The sequence below is a fragment of the Manacus candei genome, unplaced genomic scaffold (assembly GCF_025592945.1).
Source record: "Manacus candei isolate 608988 ecotype Guabito, Panama unplaced genomic scaffold, ASM2559294v1 h1tg000071l, whole genome shotgun sequence".
NCBI lineage: Eukaryota > Metazoa > Chordata > Aves > Passeriformes > Pipridae > Manacus > Manacus candei.
The window spans coordinates 7,677,072-7,693,239 of NW_026138119.1; the positions used below are offsets into that span (position 1 = coordinate 7,677,072).

General features: G+C 46.1%; 1 protein-coding gene across 2 annotated transcripts; it reads right to left on the reverse strand.

Annotated features, from left to right (window-relative positions):
* Positions 1-363: 363 nt before the first annotated feature.
* Positions 364-6,752, reverse strand: TLR4 (toll like receptor 4). Of its 2 annotated transcripts, XM_051807946.1 has the most exons (3): positions 6,505-6,752; positions 5,512-5,678; positions 364-4,279 (listed from the first exon to the last, which is right to left on the reverse strand). In XM_051807946.1, the coding sequence occupies exons 1-3, from the start codon at positions 6,607-6,609 to the stop codon at positions 2,020-2,022; spliced, it is 2,532 nt and encodes an 843-aa protein (XP_051663906.1). In that variant the 5' UTR covers positions 6,610-6,752; the 3' UTR covers positions 364-2,019. The 2 variants fall into 2 exon arrangements, with proteins under 2 accessions (XP_051663906.1, XP_051663905.1); XM_051807945.1 differs by lacking the exons at positions 5,512-5,678; positions 6,505-6,752 and adding an exon at positions 4,683-4,730.
* Between the last annotated feature and the right edge of the window lie 9,416 nt (positions 6,753-16,168).

A 16,168-nucleotide genomic window follows, 5' to 3' on the forward strand; every position in this document is an offset into this window, starting at 1 on the left:
CTCAATTCAGGAGCAGGAACTCCCATTCTATTTGCCTTTCCCTCTTTTGTTTCCCAGTTTAACTTGTAGCTGCTAAAATCTGGGCTAATATTTGCTTTGTCCTCTGTGCTCTGCTTTGGACTCAATCCAGGGAACCTCGAGCTGTGCCCTGGTTTACTGTCCCCCACCAGCTCCAGCAGCCTCTGCCTCTGGAGAAGGTGGAATGTGGAGGAGGAAAGGTGAGGAGGAAGGTCTGCAGGACCCACCAGCCACAGGTAAGGAGCACCACACTTTGGGAATTGCTGGAACAGTATTTAGCAGATGCAAACCAAACTCTCTGAGCAAAGGAAGCACAGCACTGAGCTTAGTTTTATTAAAGCTTCATCTCGTGGGGCACAAAAAAAGTTTAGAGAGGGCTGTGGGGTTTTTTGGTAGTGTTATCTGACACAGCACAGAGAGAAGGAGCTGTGGTTCTGCCTTTGCCAGCACAAGGCCTGGAACCAGCTCTCCCTCTCTTTCAAATAGTGTCTGAAGTTGATCCCTGATCATCAGCTTCCACGGAGATGCCTCTGACTGGTGCTCAGAAAAGTGAGCTGGATCAGGCCTTCCTTCTGAATAAATATCAGATCTGATTCACCACTCAATTGCTTCTGTTTTACCTCTGCAGAACATCATTGATTATAGAAGGATTTGCAAGTTTAAAACTAGAGTAATTCAGTGATTAATCCCATCCAAATCCTTTGGTAAATAGAGAGCAATACTCCCGCACTATCCAATATCCAACACATCAGTGGAATGCTCTGTAATATGATTTGGTGGCATTTAGACTTTCCTTCTCTTTATTCAGGACAGTACTGGGATACATTTAGTTTAGCTAACCCAGACTTTTCTCCTCTATCTCTTCTCCCTGCAAAATGTCAGGCACATTCTCAGTGAAACAAAAGCACAACTCCCCCATCCAGTGGTCATTCTGTCCCAGGTAGCAGCTGACCCCCGGGAAAGGATGAGCACACATGCTGATCTGAAGTCCATTTCAAACCATGGAGGCTCCTACAGCATCTTCCAACAGTGAATTAAGGCTAGTCCAAAGAGTGGAAAAGCTTATTCTAGAACTGGCTGTCTCTAAACATCAAAACCACTTTGCTCAGGCTCAATTTCGTTCACATAGGGCAGTCCCACACAGTATACCCAGAAACCCTGGAGGAGGAGAAGCAGTTAGAGCAAAGAAATATTTGACTTAAGAGGTGTTAAACATTTTTATGGCTTCTTCTGGTCCCACTGATTTTTGGATCCCACAAGAAGACCTCAAACCACTCTCAAATGCTATGCAATCTGGACATAAATAAGAGTTCCAGGGGATAGTTTCAATATTTGGTCTCGGTCTAAAACAAACTAAAAGAAACATGTTGGGAAATTTCCCACAATGGAAACCTCCCTCCCCCCTGATGACATAACTTCTCAGCTCCACTGAGTAGCTGCCAGGTGGTCTGTGCTGTAGGACACCCCACTGCTCTCTGGAGGGTTTTCCCCCTGACTCACGGTGCATAACACAGCAGACACAAGACTTTCTGAATTCAAACCCGTTTTCTGTTTCCCACCATTTTTAAAGTCAAGAATCCTGTATCTTTACTCTCCCCTGGAGATCCTGGGGTCCACTCAAAGCAGCAGAACCTGAAGTTCTACTGTGTAAATGGTCTCAGGACCCAAATCCAGTTTCAGAGGCAGACAAATGACAGTAAGAGCAGTCGGTCTGTTCACCGACCCACCACACCTGGCTGTACTGCTGGACCAGCTTTGGTTGACAGCCATAGGCAAACATAGAGCTCAGGCAGGTCCAGCTCTTCTGGGTCTTGTCACTCCTTAGCTTGGAAGTTCCCTTGGGAAAGAGTGGCCTGCAAGGCAGGTATCTCTGTAGTGGTTTTGCAGTGTCTCCATCCATTCCCTCTGACTCTGAACAGCAACAGAAAAACCAACTTCTGAGCACCATCCTTCAGCCAAGGCCAGGACAGGAGACAGGAGAAGAGGAATCTCTCTTTCTCTTCACTTGAGCTTTTCCTTCTCATTATTCCAGTCTTTGCCTTCTATCAGGACTCCTGTCAGCTGCCTCAAGAAGATGTGCTTGCTCATTTCCTTGTTTTTCCACTCCAGGTAGGTGTTCCTCCTCAGGTACCGGGACAGCCCCAGCCTCTGCCTCAGCAAGGCCTTATTCACTTCTTCCAGTACAATCATGATGATTCCAGCCTTTCCCTCAACAAGCTGCCAGGACTGGGCAATGTCAAACTCAAAGCTACACCACTTACTTTCCAGGAAGTTGGTAGAGATGACTGCGATGACATTTCTGCTACTGAGAAAACCTTCTTCGATGATATTGGTGACAATGGGTACCCCTGGGAGGAAATCCCTGCAGGACAGACACAGGTGGAAGGGAGGTGTTCCTCCTTCTAAGGGTTCCACCAGCTCTCTTATCACCCATTCCTGGTCTTTGCTGGAGTGGATAACAAAGGCATCATAGGTGTTACCCCTTTCTGCAGAGTGTTTGCACCCACTGAGCAGCACCAACGAGTAGTAGAGCTGGACATAGTAGTTGTAAATCAGGAGAAGGAACACCACTGCACTGAGCAACATGACCACTGTGATGGCCACTTTGCTTGCACTGAGGTGGCAGGAGGACAGGTCAAAGCTTGACAGGCTCACATTCTTCATGTCTGCAGGCATGTGGCATATCATCAGCTCCTTGTTCTGCAGCAGCTCCTGCTTCTCCTTGACCCATTTCAGAAAGTTCAGGTGTGCACAAGAGCAGTCAAACAGGTTTTGAGAGATGTCTAATAGGACCAGGCTGTCAGGCAGGGTTTCCAGGGCTGAGTCCAACAGAAATGTCAGCTGGTTGTTGCTGAAATCCAGGACTCTGAGGGCTTGGAGTGGCTGGTAGACTCCAGGATCTAAGGTCAGGAGCTTATTGTTGCTGATATTTAACTCTTTTAGTTCAGAGAGGGCATCAAATGTATTTTGATTCACCTGTACTAACATGCAACTTGAAATATCCAAGGTGTGGAGGTGAGTTAGGTTTTTGAAGTTGTTGGTCAGCCTATTGTTCTCAAAGGAGTTGCCTGACATCTTGAGCACTTGCAAAGAGTTCAAGCCACAAAACGTGCACTGAGATTTAACGTGAGTTTTGGTATAGGAAATGTCGAGGTAAATGAGTTTCCGAAGGAAGAGAAAGAAAGGGTGGGAGTCAGGACCAAATAATTTTGTGTGCTGAAGGTCCAAATATAACAAATTCTTAATATTAGGGAAATCTCCGGTCAACCTGATGTCAGCGTTGAAGCTGAGGTTCAAGTGTTTCAAATTTGAACAATTATGAAACAGAGGGGAACAGCAGCCACTGAAGGCGAGGCGATTCTCACTCAAATCTACGACCTCCAGCTTACTTAGATCCCTAAATTTCTGCCTAAAGTTTCTGAGGGATGTGCTCTTGGTAATCCGAAGCACTCTCAGCTCCTTGAAATGCGACAGCTTCAGGGCAGGCACTTCCTCAAAATCGCAGTTCTTGCACTCCAGCTGTTTCACTTGGGAGGACACAGGAACCTCTGATATCTCTTCAAGCCCGAGGTTCACCAAGCGAATGGTGGAGACGTTGCCTAAGCAGTCAAAAAGGGTGTCTGTGTTACTCTCAAAGTTCTTGAAACAGATTAAGACAAACTCTTGCATCTGGACCTGGCACAGTCCACTCAAGAGTCCTCTCTGAAAGTCACTCAGTCTATAACGGTTTCTGAATTCTCCAACTATTAGTCTTTTCACTTGTAAGCCAGCCAGGCCTTGAAGAGAAGTGTGCATCACGCTGAAGTTCTCAAAAGAGGACCTCAGAACCAGCTCACCGAGGTGAATCTTTGCAAAGGACCCCGGCTCTATGGATTTTATATTATTCAAGGAAAGCACCAGCGTGAGGTTGAGCCTGCTCCCTTCCCTCAGAGCATCAAGGTCTCCTTTGGAGATATATGTGATCTTGTTAGAGAAAAAGCTCAGGTGCCTGAGAGAGGTCAGGTTGGTGAAATACTCGGGAAGCTTCAATGAAGTAATGCTGTTGTGGCCCAAATTCAGCTCCTGCAGGGTATGCAAGTGTCCAATGGGCAGGTCAGTCACAGAGGTTATGTTGGTTTCCACCAGTACTAGTTTTTTCAGAGCTGCTAAGCCATAGAAGGCTGCTGTCCCCAGGTACTGGAAGGAATTGGCAGTTAAAATTAAGGTGGAAAGTCTATGAAGGTCCTTAAAGGCATTATCTTCTATTGTATGGATGTGGGACCTGTTGGGCAGGAAAAGAGAATAAAAGTGTGAAACACTGTCCCTCTCATGTTCATTAACGCTGCAGCACTAAGTGCTGCTGTAACATTCTCATCCTCCTGCTGGGGGTTGGTTTGGCTGTGCTGTGCTGGGCAGAGCCAGCACTCCTGGATGTGCAAATGGAACCCTTCCACAGCAGGAGACCTCCTGCCACCTCCTCCTCCCTCTCTAATCTGAAGTTCAGCTGCAAAGCAAGAGACCTTGAGCCATGGTGAAGGTCAAAAATCCATGCAGGCATCAGGAAAGAAGAATTCTGGCTTTCTCTTTAGGCCAAAGTGACATTGTGGTGACCATCACTGATGGCACAGCCAACCAGATACAACCTTCCCTTGGATCGTGCACCCTCACAGCCTTCAGACTGTTACCTCAGCCACATCTGGGCAGTCCCACTGGCACCAGAGAGATGCAGCCGTGGCAAAGCTCACAGCTCTGTCAGCAGTTCTGCAAAGGGAAGAGGGGAAAAAGAGAGTGGCCAACTCTGGTTTCAAGAGGGAAGATCCAGAATGTGAGACCCAAAGCCATTTTGCAATAAATTCAGCAATATTATCCTATAATCCAGCCAGTGTCTCACAGCAAATGTGCTCTGCCACTCAGCCACTTCGGAGCTGGAGCTGTGATGGAACTGAGTGACATTTTTCAGTGAAACAATTTACTCAGAGAAACTGTTGTCTCAAGTCAATGGAAATTATACATCAATTCAAATTTGCTAATAAGCCTCCTCCATCTCCTCCCCCAGATATGTGAGGAGAAGGGAAAAGAGAATATGTTGATATTTTAAAACAGCCTTTTAGAAAATGAATGTACCTTCATCTTGGGTTTTTTTTCCTAAACTGTGATTAGAAAAACAGCTCACCCAAGATGTTCCACTTCAGAGTTTTTGTAACAGAGAAAAGTCTGACATTTTTCTTGTTCAGAGACAAGTAAAACATCTTCCTCCTCCTTCTCACATCTCAACCTACAAGATCAGACTGACAGACCCAGCTCTGCGTGGAGGGTGTGCACTAAGTAACTGGACTAAAAGCTGCACATCACTTCAGTGTGGGGATGTGCAAAGTGACAGACACAGAGACAAAGTCACGAGCAAAAAGAAAAAAAAAATGTACAACCAAAACAATTAGATTCCAACATAGGCCACCACAACAGCCCAGCTGGTGGAGCAAGATTAACCAGCATCCACATAAAAGAGCTCATTACCTTGAAAGATCCAGAAGCTGCAATTCAGGGACTGATGAAAAATAATTTGACCTCAGTGACTTCAGATTGCTGAAACTAAGATCCAAGTTCTGGGTGGTGTTTGGGACTCCAGCAGGAACTGCAGAGGTGTTCAGTTCAGTGCATCTGAAAGTTGTGTTAGGGATGACCTGTAACAGTGGTAGATCCAATCAGGGTCAACATCTGCTCTTCGTGAGGTGCCAGAAAACTACACTGTCAGGAAAGCAGGAGCAGAATGACCAACCTGGCAGTTAACTTCTAAATGAGCTGCCCTGAGTTTTAGGAAATAATCTTATATATCCCAAGCATCTTTCCTATTTTTGATAGAACCAGTCCTGCTCCCCAGGAGGAGCTACATTTCCTGCTGATTGAAGCAGGTGCAAAACTATAGGACAGTGTTCCTTGAGGCTATGGATGAACCAGCAACAACCTTGGAGAGAGCCAGCAGGGCAAAAATGTGCAGATCCATTGGATGGCCAGGCTCAGCTCTCAGCTCTGTTATCCTGCAGATAATCAGGCAGCTCAACCCAAAGTTATTCTGTAAGTAACAATTATCAGCAAAACTTTGCAAAAGGCAGTCGCTCAGTGTCCAGTACCTGGGGCTCTGGTGAAATCACTCTGCTGCACAAATCAGGCACAAATACTGTATTTTGCAGAAATCAGAGACAAGGTTTGGATCTCTTCCAAGAGAAACATAATCTATTACACTAACTGCACTGCAACACCCTCAGAGGTACAGAAAGCCAACAAGAAGAAGAGGTTCATGCTGCTGGTTTCTGGTTCTCAGATGTTTTTAAAACCAGCATTTACTTCAAATACTTCAACTGCCTTGGTAACAACCATGGAAAAAAAAAAAGGTGGGCTTTCATAAGACAACAGACCAGACAACAGGCTTGATGCACAAATCTCCCAAGCAGAGGGAAAAGTTGCACCAGAGAAACAGAAGGATTTTGTGCTCACTTAGAGCTCACGTACCTCCAAACAGGGATTGAGGAGGCAGCCTGCCAGCGGCCATGGGACAAGTGCCAGCTGCAGCAGCACCAGGAGTGTCCACAGGGGAAGGGCTCTTCTCCTGGGCATCTTCAGGAGGCCAGGAGGGCAGGAGAAGGCAGCATGGATATCATTCACAGGCCCGGAGCGAGAAACCTGCGGCGGTGCCAAGCGTTGCGTTTCAGCGCTCCTGCTTCTCACTGCACATCGCTGAGAGGGGCAGGGAATGAGAAGGGAAGTGAAAGTGGTCGCTGCCTGGTTTCTAGACACACTCTGAGTTAGTTGCTCTTCTTGAAATTGTTTTTGAAAAACGTAAGAAAAAAAAAATCAAGAGGAAAAGGAAGTAATGACACATATAGTTTGGCCTAGAAACTAAAAAGAGCGTGGGGTTGCATCACTGTCACTTGAGTTTGTTGCCTCTGTTTAGCTCATGTCAAATGGGCAAAAATAGGGAATATTTCTGAAATTCTGAGCACAGTTTCGGGAAGGCCATGCCCCACATCCCATAATTCAAATGCACTGGATAGAGAGAATGACTCTCTGCCTTTATATCCCTGCCATGCTCCCAGCTTCACCACACTGGCAAGCAGTGAAGTGCACAGCTGTGGCAGATGTCTCCCTAAGCCAGGTAAGCACAGGTTTATCTCTGGCTAAGCTCTTCTCAGCATACATCCAGGTTTTATCCATCTGGTTGGATCTTTATTGCAATTATTGCAGGAGCATGGCCGGGCACAAGGAGTAAATGCTGGAGATTCTCAGTGGTCAGAGTTGTGGTCACACACATCACACCCCTCCTCACCCCTCCCGTGGCAGGGTGGGTGCTGGGGGCACCAGAAGGGAGAGGCACAAACCCCCCAGCTGGGCTCAGAGCTGCTCCCTGCCCTTTTCATGCCTTAATCTGTGTTTGATGCCTGGCTACAAAAGCAACTACATCTCAATATCATCCTGAATTTCCAGTGCAGACACAGCTATTGTTTCTGAAAAAAAGCTTTGTAAAACCTCTCAGTTGGCAATATTAAGTCAGCTGTGAGCCTTCTAATAAAGCTCCCTGCCCTCATTTACTCTGACAAATGGTGGTGCATTCGTGTATCTACTCCTGTCTTCCTGCAGATAACTAAGAAGTCTTACTGGGGATCCAGCCATAGCATTGCTGGGTATTATTAACACCACGTAGAGAAGTGGCAAAAATGTGAAAGAAGGGTGAGATATTAGTCTAGAAGTAGATGGAATAAAGAGAGACTACTCATGAAAGTCTTTGAAAATTAATATTAAATATAAGCTGTGATATCAGTCCAGTGAGCAACCCACTCAAAAAGAAAAGTTTAAAATGTTTCAGGGGGGAAGGGGGCTGACTTTGGCAGGTCAGTAGTGAGCCAGAGAGAGATGGGGAAATCCTAAAATAACTGATGATCTCTGTGATAAAAAACACATGGCAGCACAATGGGAGCTAAAACTGACACCCTGATGTGCAGCCAGATAGTGCCCATTAAGCCAGCAGACAAAAAGTTTGTTGAAATTGGACAAGTTCTACAAAATCCCTGTTCTGAAAAGCCTCTGGTGATTGCAGGTATTTCCTTTTACAGATGGAATCAAAAGTGAATGGAAACAATTGCTGACTGCTTCTGTGCCTGGATTAAGGAAATTGGCAGAGCATCATGTGTCTGCAGAGAGAACAAACGAGTGCATCCTTTAGTATTCAATATGCAGAATGAAGCAATCCACATTTAATTTTTATCTAAAGCTGAGATGAGCCCGAAGTGTGCTCTAGAAATTACCATTTCAATGGAGACTTACTGAAGATGCTGAAGAGTTTGGGAGCATCACAAAATCCATCCCACAGCCATGCTCAGAGGTCAAGTGGAAAGTACAGCTTGAAGGACGTTCAAAGGATGTGCTGCTTCTCTCACAAGGGAGTGTGAGAGTTTCACCATACACATCATCATTTGTTCAAGGACAAATCTTATAGATCCTGCAAGGGGTGGGGCACAAGCAGAAAACATGGAAGTGAACAAATCAAACCAGTTCAGAAAGTCAATGCTGGTTAACTCCATATTCCTCACACATATTCCTGCATATTCCTGCACACAGCAATGTGCCAGGACTGTAGGAAGCCATAATGTCCATGTAATTGCCTCTTTTGGTTCACAAGAAACAAAAGTATTACTTGAAATCCTTTAAAATGACAAAAATGACATCTAAAATGAAACATGATTCACTGGGCCGGCAATTTGCTGGTAGGATCATCAAAGATCTCTTAGCAAGGAGGTGTTACAGAGAATCAGTGAATGCCTGAGTAATCTTTGTTCTCCTGAACATTATTATAATACAAGTAACACGACAGCAGACAGTGTGTATACAGCTTCTGTGATCTCAAGCAAGGTTTTACACAGCCTAAGACAGCCACAATGTAGCTGGACTGACAAAACATCTTATACTTGCTTATATTAAAAGAAAATAATTCGTGAACTACGGCCATAAGGAAAAATTAGCTAAACTCTTGGACAAGACAACTGGTGACAGCCATGAAAACAGAGAGGACTGTATGTATCTAGGGTGATTTCAAGGTCACAGTTAGCCCAGTATCACAGGTAGATCAACAGCTATTACCCAGCAGAGGGGCTCTATCTGCCTCAGGAGTCATCCCAAGCAGTTCCTCAAGTCTATCTGCAAATGGAGGGTGAGGAAAATGGCACAGACTATTTCAAGATTAAACAAAGCACGTCTTATTTAAAGTGAAAGTACCATATGTAACAAGTATTTGGTGGTGAGTCATGGATCAGATGGGAGAGAGTGATGGATCAGATGGGAGAGAGCATTCCTGAGATGCTGGCACTTACACAGTGTACTCAGCACTTGTGGAGCTAAAGATGGGGAGCAACACAAGAGTTTCCAAGAGTACTGGAGAAGCTCAGGCTGCACCAGCTGACCCAGCATTGCCCTCAGGTTCAGCTGACACATCACCAGTCCTTACACTCACAAAGTCCAGCTCTGAAAGGTTGTCTGAGTGGAGTCGAAAAGCAAAAGGAAATGTCTCACAAATTTAACAGTATTAACTCCATTCTGCTGGGAAAAACAATTTATATAAATTACAAGAAAAACTGGGGGGGAAAGAATCTGAAAATGGCTTTAAGATCTTTTTGCTGCACATTCCACAAATACATTGGTTCCTGGAAGTGGTGAGTCACTGCTTTGAACAGCAACCCCTGTCTGACCTGGCATGCCCAGGGCAGAGACAGTGCTGGATCACAGGAACCCAGCACCATGGATGGGGAGGGAGCTGAGACACTGATTTCATCAGAACAGATCCTAGAGCACCTTGATGCCTGTAACTCTCACTTGTGATGGTTCCTCATGTGAAGTCTAATAACAGAATCATGGAATCATAGAATGGTTTGGGTTGGAAGGGACCTTAAAGACCATCTTGTTCTGCCCCCTTGCCATGGGCAGGGACACCTTCTACTATCCCAGGTTGCTCAAAGCCCTGTCCAACCTGGCCTTGAACACTGTCAAGGATGGGGCAGCCACAGGGATGGAAAATCAACCTGGAAGACCTCTTGCCTTTGCTTCTGGATCTCTCAGCTCTGAAGAAGAGAACAATGTTCAGATTGAGAAACTCCACATTTAGTCTGGGGTGTCAGACAGTGTCAAGGCTCTGTCTGAGCAGTGATTGACTGCAGATACAGATTATTTAACTGCTAGTTCCAGACCAAGGAGCATCAGCAATGCAGATTGCTTGTCATGCCTGTGACTGTAAGTGTCAAGGAAGGATGTGGAGGTGGAATCACAATCCCTGCATGTTACACAGCACAGCCCAAGCCCAGCCCGTTGCAAATGGTGGCACTTAAACCAAACAGAACTCAGCCTAAGTGGTTCTCTTTGCAGAAAAGGGCTGAGATTGGTGGGCACAGGGCAAAGAAAACCCCCCAAAGCTAGTGTCCAAGTCAGTTTGATGAAAATCAGCCAAGCCTACCCTGGAGTAGGTAATGTGTGTCATCAGGTGGGCTATTCCCCAAAGCCAAGGTCATATGAATACCCCAGAACTATTCAAAAGCTATTAGGGAAGAACTGTGTCAAGTAACCAGGGACAAATACACTACTAGAAGAAGTGATTAATCAGTGTCAAGACAGTCACTATCTGTGGCAGCTACTCCATATGGACTATGTCAGGTCATTAAGAGCCCTACATTTTACTGAAGTCAACGTTTAATCTAAATGGCTGGAAGGATTTCACACAGATGGTGGAGGCATCCAGCCTGGCTTGCCAAGCACTCATGGGCAGGCAGTGAGTGACAGTGGAGCTCCCTGGACCCCTGGAGAGAGGCAGGCTGGCACCAAACAGCCCAGCAGGGCCCTGTCCTTCTGCCTAGGATGAACCATGGTCACCCCTTGGCTGGCCAGAGCAGGGATCCACTGTCACCATTGCTGTGAGGATGTCTGAAGTGCCTTGGCATGGAACACACTGTGCTTAGAGGGATCATAATTGCCTTCCACAGTGCTGAGAAAGCTGGATTTGCCACCTCAGACCAACATTGGCTTTTCTACTGAAGCAGCAATAGGACTTATTTTCTTCCTCTTTCCCCCTCCACTACATTCTTATAGTGGTGTCTCATAGCCTGCTTTACATATGTTTTGTCTTATCCTACTTATTTACCTCCTTTCCCCAGTTCTCTTGATAATAATGAGTCTGCTGTGGGGGAAGGATTTGTTGAGACTATCCAACATGAAAGGTGTGTAGGGCATGGAGGACTGCAGAGCTCAAACTTTTTAAACTGGACACAGGAAAGGTTGATTTGGGGATTCAGTGCCACCACTACCACAGTTAAATATTGGGCTCCTACAGCACTGCTCTGACACTCTGGGAAAGCCTGAACCAAGAGGCAGCTCTAATGAATTGTGGTGACCTGAAGAGATTACAGGTCTGTTTTTGAGGGAAAACCAGACAGTTCTTAAACATAAGAGCAAAAAGCTGTGCAGCAGCCCTTCCTGCTGCAAGAACTGGGAGCACTGCCACAGGCAGGGACCAGTCTTGAGCCTCATGTTTATGGTTTCACTACCGTGACTTGGGGTTACACAACAGGAAAATGTTGCAACAGGAAAGTGCAGACACAGCTCCTGAGGGCTGTGGCAAAGTTCTTGTGTGCAGGTTACCTAGAGAGAAAATGCAAACCCTCTTCTGGGGTTAGTTGGTAGCAAGCTTGATACACCAGCTTTCAGACATTAAGGTTTTTAAGCCATTTTACTGTACCAGCCTATTAATTGTCACACAGTTGAGAGCTCACTTCCATTACATACAAACAATAAATTCTGGAAAAAGTGGTCGAGCCAGTTCCAAATGCAGGTTTGCATGCATTTGGAACACTGTATTTTGGAATCCGCAAAGCCTGGGTGGATATTACATGTTACTTAGAGAGCAAAGGCTTATTTGTGTACAGAGTAAAACCTAAAGCCAGTGTTTAGATCATACAGAAGAATTTATTCAAACACCCTTTCCCTCCCAAGCTCAGTTCAGTTCTGTTTGTGTGTTCTGGGGGATTTCTGTCAGCATTTCTTTGGCCATGAGTTGGCATGCACCAACCAGGACAGAACCACTTCAGTTCCACTGAAGGAGGAACCAGGCCAGCCACAAGGGAATAGCAGTGGGAGCAACATGAGGGGCATTAACCCTTTGCAGATCGCAAGACAAGGAGTCCTTGAAAGCTTTCAGGAAGCAGAGCTGAAGTACTAGAAGAGAAGTTGCCCAGGAAAAGGAGTGACACAACTGGCACAGGAAGTGCCTTGACAGCCTGACCACAGCAAAGGGGAGGGAGGAAGAAAATGGGAGGAAAAGCAGAAGTTTCACACCCTATGGAAACATCAGTTATATGGGTGCTGTACCAATGTTCCTGCATCCCAAATCCTGCTGTTGTAAGGCAGACCAACCCCACTTTTAGAGTTTGCCCTCTAATAGCTGTGCAGGAGGAGTCTTTTTCCCAATGAACACCTGGCTGAGAGGCTGCAGCAAGGTGGTTGCACCAGCAGAGCCATCAGCTTGTACATTCATCACTGTAGGTGCTTTTCTGCTGGCAGTGTCAGCATTTTGGAGAGGCAGCAACTGAGGTCAACCCATGAAGACAACAGGCAAAGAAGAAAGGAGCAATGAGGGAAGTAAAGAAGGGGAAATATGACCCAGCTGCATCCTGGAAGGAAATGGTAAAGGATGAGAAGATGTGGCCTCAGAGGTGGAATGTGGACATGAGCCAGCCACACATAAATGGGGTTTTAAGGTGACTTCTTGCATGTGGAAGATCTTCAGCACAGAAGGTAGATTTGGCAGGGTGGCTCTGTGCTTAAAACAAGCTGGAAGAGACATAGAGAGCTCTGACAGCATGCTAAAGGAAAACAATTAATAATAATAAAAAAAAAAGAGATTACACAGGGTCATAAAGCCATGAGAAGACCTCAGAGGAGATGCAAAGGTAATTCTCATCTGTCCTGACCCAATATCCCCCTCCCACAAGACAGTGTTAACTCCTTGAAACCAGAAGTGCATTTATTCTCAAACAGAATAATAAAAGAAACGTTTCTTGCTTCCTGCAGACATTAATGTTTCCCAACAATTAGTAAATCACTGAAATCTCTTGAGTGTTCAACCTGGCCCTTTTCCAAAGTGATGAATATTATTCTCTCACTCCAATCTGTTTAGGAAGGAGCCTGATATCCCATGACACCCTCACTGCCTCTCTTTCTTGGGGGCTCAGGAGGAGCTTTGCATCTCAGTTTTGTGCTTTTCACAAATAACTGATGAGCACAGGGTGGCTGTTTACAAAACAGGAGGGGCTGACCCAAGGCAGAAGGGTTGTGCAACATCCCACCTTCCACCTACGTAGTCAGTGGTGGAAACCAGGGGCCAACAAAGGAAAGGGCAAGTGCTCTGAATCTCAGGGCTGCATCTCCCACCCCACAGGTGACAGGACAAACTGTGACCTGCTCCAAACAACCTGGAACTAGAGCAAAGCCCAGCTGGGATCATCAGTGGTGGCTGGAGGGGACAAGCAGCAACAGGGCCCTCTCTCAGCAGTTCTGGGCCTGGAAGGAAGGGCTGGCTCTGTCAGCAATCACTCCAGCACTCAATCACCTTCAGCAGCCAGTTCCTCTCTGCAGTGATATTGTACTGAGGGAGCTGCAGGGACAAGAGAGGTGAAGGTCTAGAATAGTCCTCACATTGCCCCCCATCCTGCCCCAAATGCCCTGGATCCTGCCCAACCCAACTCTGCCTGCAGCCCCTTGCAGGACTCTGCTGCACAGGACTCTCCTCGGCAAACAAGGACAGATGAAAGGCACCCTGAAGGCACCAGCATCTGTGGCCAGGCTGCTCTCTGAGAACAAAGCATGTCCCAACATATTCCCCTGGCATATCCCAGCAGGAATTTCCATGGGTAACACCACCTATAGCTACCAGACCTCTCATGCTTGACCCCCAGCTTTGACCTGTAGGTTCCCCTACGGAGAACACCTTAGTTGGAAGGGAAGGCATTTTCTACCTCTTTTTTTCCATGAGTGACCCATATTGTAATAATGGATTGGTGCAGCACTGTCCTGGTTTCCAGGGTAACCAAAGCTGCAATATTGACCTCTTGGCACATGTGGAGGGTTTAAGTTCAAAGCAGTGATTCCCATGGTGGCATATCTCTGGAAAGGGAAAAGAACAAGCATCTGTTTAGGATTTCAAACTCATGCTTTTACAACACCAGCACCAGCAACACCTTTGCAGCTGGGACCAGTAGCTTCTTCCACACTCAATATATATTTAAAAAAAATATGTGAATAAAATAGGACAGGTGCATGAACTGAACCCCCAAAACTCAAACAAGGAGCATGTTATGAAAAAGTGCTGCAGAAGATGAGGGTTCATGAACATGGAGCCTCTGGGTTGATAAAACATAATGCTCCATGGAAATCAGAAAGCTTTAACTGGAAAAAAATAACACTTTTTAACAAACCCACATCCATGACAGGGGCTAAACGAGGTCTCCGCATCTCTCTCTTTTCCATGTGCCTCTCTGTGTGTATTCCCAGCTGGCAGCCCTCGTGTGATACCACACTTTTAATCCACAAATTAAATTCCAGTCCCTACCCTGTGTGCTCCAGAAGTGCCTCCTGCTCATGTAAAGCCAAACACAAACCCAAACTGTGCCTGAAGAGCCGTGTGACTGAGCAGTGCAGCACACACAGACCCTGGTCCCCCAAACCCAACCCAGCACTTCACATTCCTTGCCTGGATTACCCCACTTTGCACTTTCCAAACATTTTAGCAAGGAAATTGAGCTTTATTTTGCAGTGTTGCTTCAGCAGGAGACTTGGCACTGAACCTCAACCCAGCCAAGAGTCAGTGAGTGACCTTGGACAAGGTTATTTTACCACACCAGGCCTTCAAGCTTCTCCTGCTTTCCTTGCAGATTATCAACATCTTCGTAGTGCCTGGCAGGCTCAAAGTTAATTAAAGATTGCACAGCACCACCACAAAGATCGTCAGGACCAAAGACAAAGTATCATTAGGTTCATTAATGAAATAATCCTCCGTCATGCAGTGAAGGGGAAAGCTGTGCTCCAGAAACAGTGGGCAGAACAGCCAGCCTCAGGCCAGAGAGCTGTGAGAACAGAGTGTTTTAAGGAATGCCAAATGAAATTCCTCCCATTTTACACTAAATAATTATCAGCAATGGCCTTCAGACAGGGAAAGCACAGGAACACATGTGAAAGGGCTTATGCTCAGCACTGGAGAACCAGGTTATCTGAGGTCTGGAACCACAGACAGAAATACAGCTCTAGAAAGGGATTGGAATGCAAAATGGTAAGGGGTGGTGGGGCAGACTGGAGTGAAAATAACACAGCAGTGCTGTGACAGGCGGGGGAAACTCTTTCCTGGTAGGAGCAGGGCTCCGAGCCTGCAGCAATATTTCATTTCTGGTAATTCCTCTTTCTGCACACATTTGGGGTATGCTTGTTCATCCTTCCATTGTTTATCCACAAGAGGAGAGATGGGATGAATTCCAGCTACATTTCTAATTCCATTTATTCATTCATTTCATGACAAAGCTCATGACAGCCATGACAAAGTCTCGCTGCACACTGATCAGTTTGACAGAGCATCTTCTCCTCTCTGACTGTCCTTCAGAGGACATTTCCACGTGTATCTGCACCACATCACTCTGCTGGCCTGTTGACTCACTTGCAATGGTGTTGAGATGCCATTGTGCAACACTTAACTGAATTTAACCCTATTTCCCTCCCTGCATACGTGCACACAAACCCCAGCCTTCCAGTCTCCACCCATCAGCAGCCCTGAGACACTGATTCTTCTCTCAACAAAATTCCCCAAACACAAAAGACATGGCTAAAAAACCTTCCAAGAGAGGCCTTTCTCCATACAAAGCATCTTTTGCAAGCACCAAGATGCTTTCAGTCAAAGAAACAAAGTTCAGTTCCCACTAGCCCTTCCTAAAGGCTTTCAGACTGTGGCCTGAGAATCAGTGATAGTTCAGCAGGATTTTAAAGAGGTCTGGAAATACAGGGTTTTGAGCTCATGACCGTGTTGTTGTCCTATCTCCCAGCTCCTGACCACTTCTGTTCCATGAGCAGCCATCCCTACTCCCCCTTCCCAAGCATATAA

Coding starts and splice junctions, on each gene's coding strand:
- TLR4 (XM_051807946.1), bottom strand. CDS start 6,609: ATGCCCAGGAGAAGAGCCCTTCCCCTGTGGACACTCCTGGTGCTGCTG. Junction 5,679..6,504: donor TCCTCAATCCCTGTTTGGAG/GTACGTGAGCTC, acceptor CCACTGTTACAG/GTCATCCCTAACACAACTTT. Junction 4,280..5,511: donor CAGCTTCTGGATCTTTCAAG/GTAATGAGCTCT, acceptor CCTGCCCAACAG/GTCCCACATCCATACAATAG.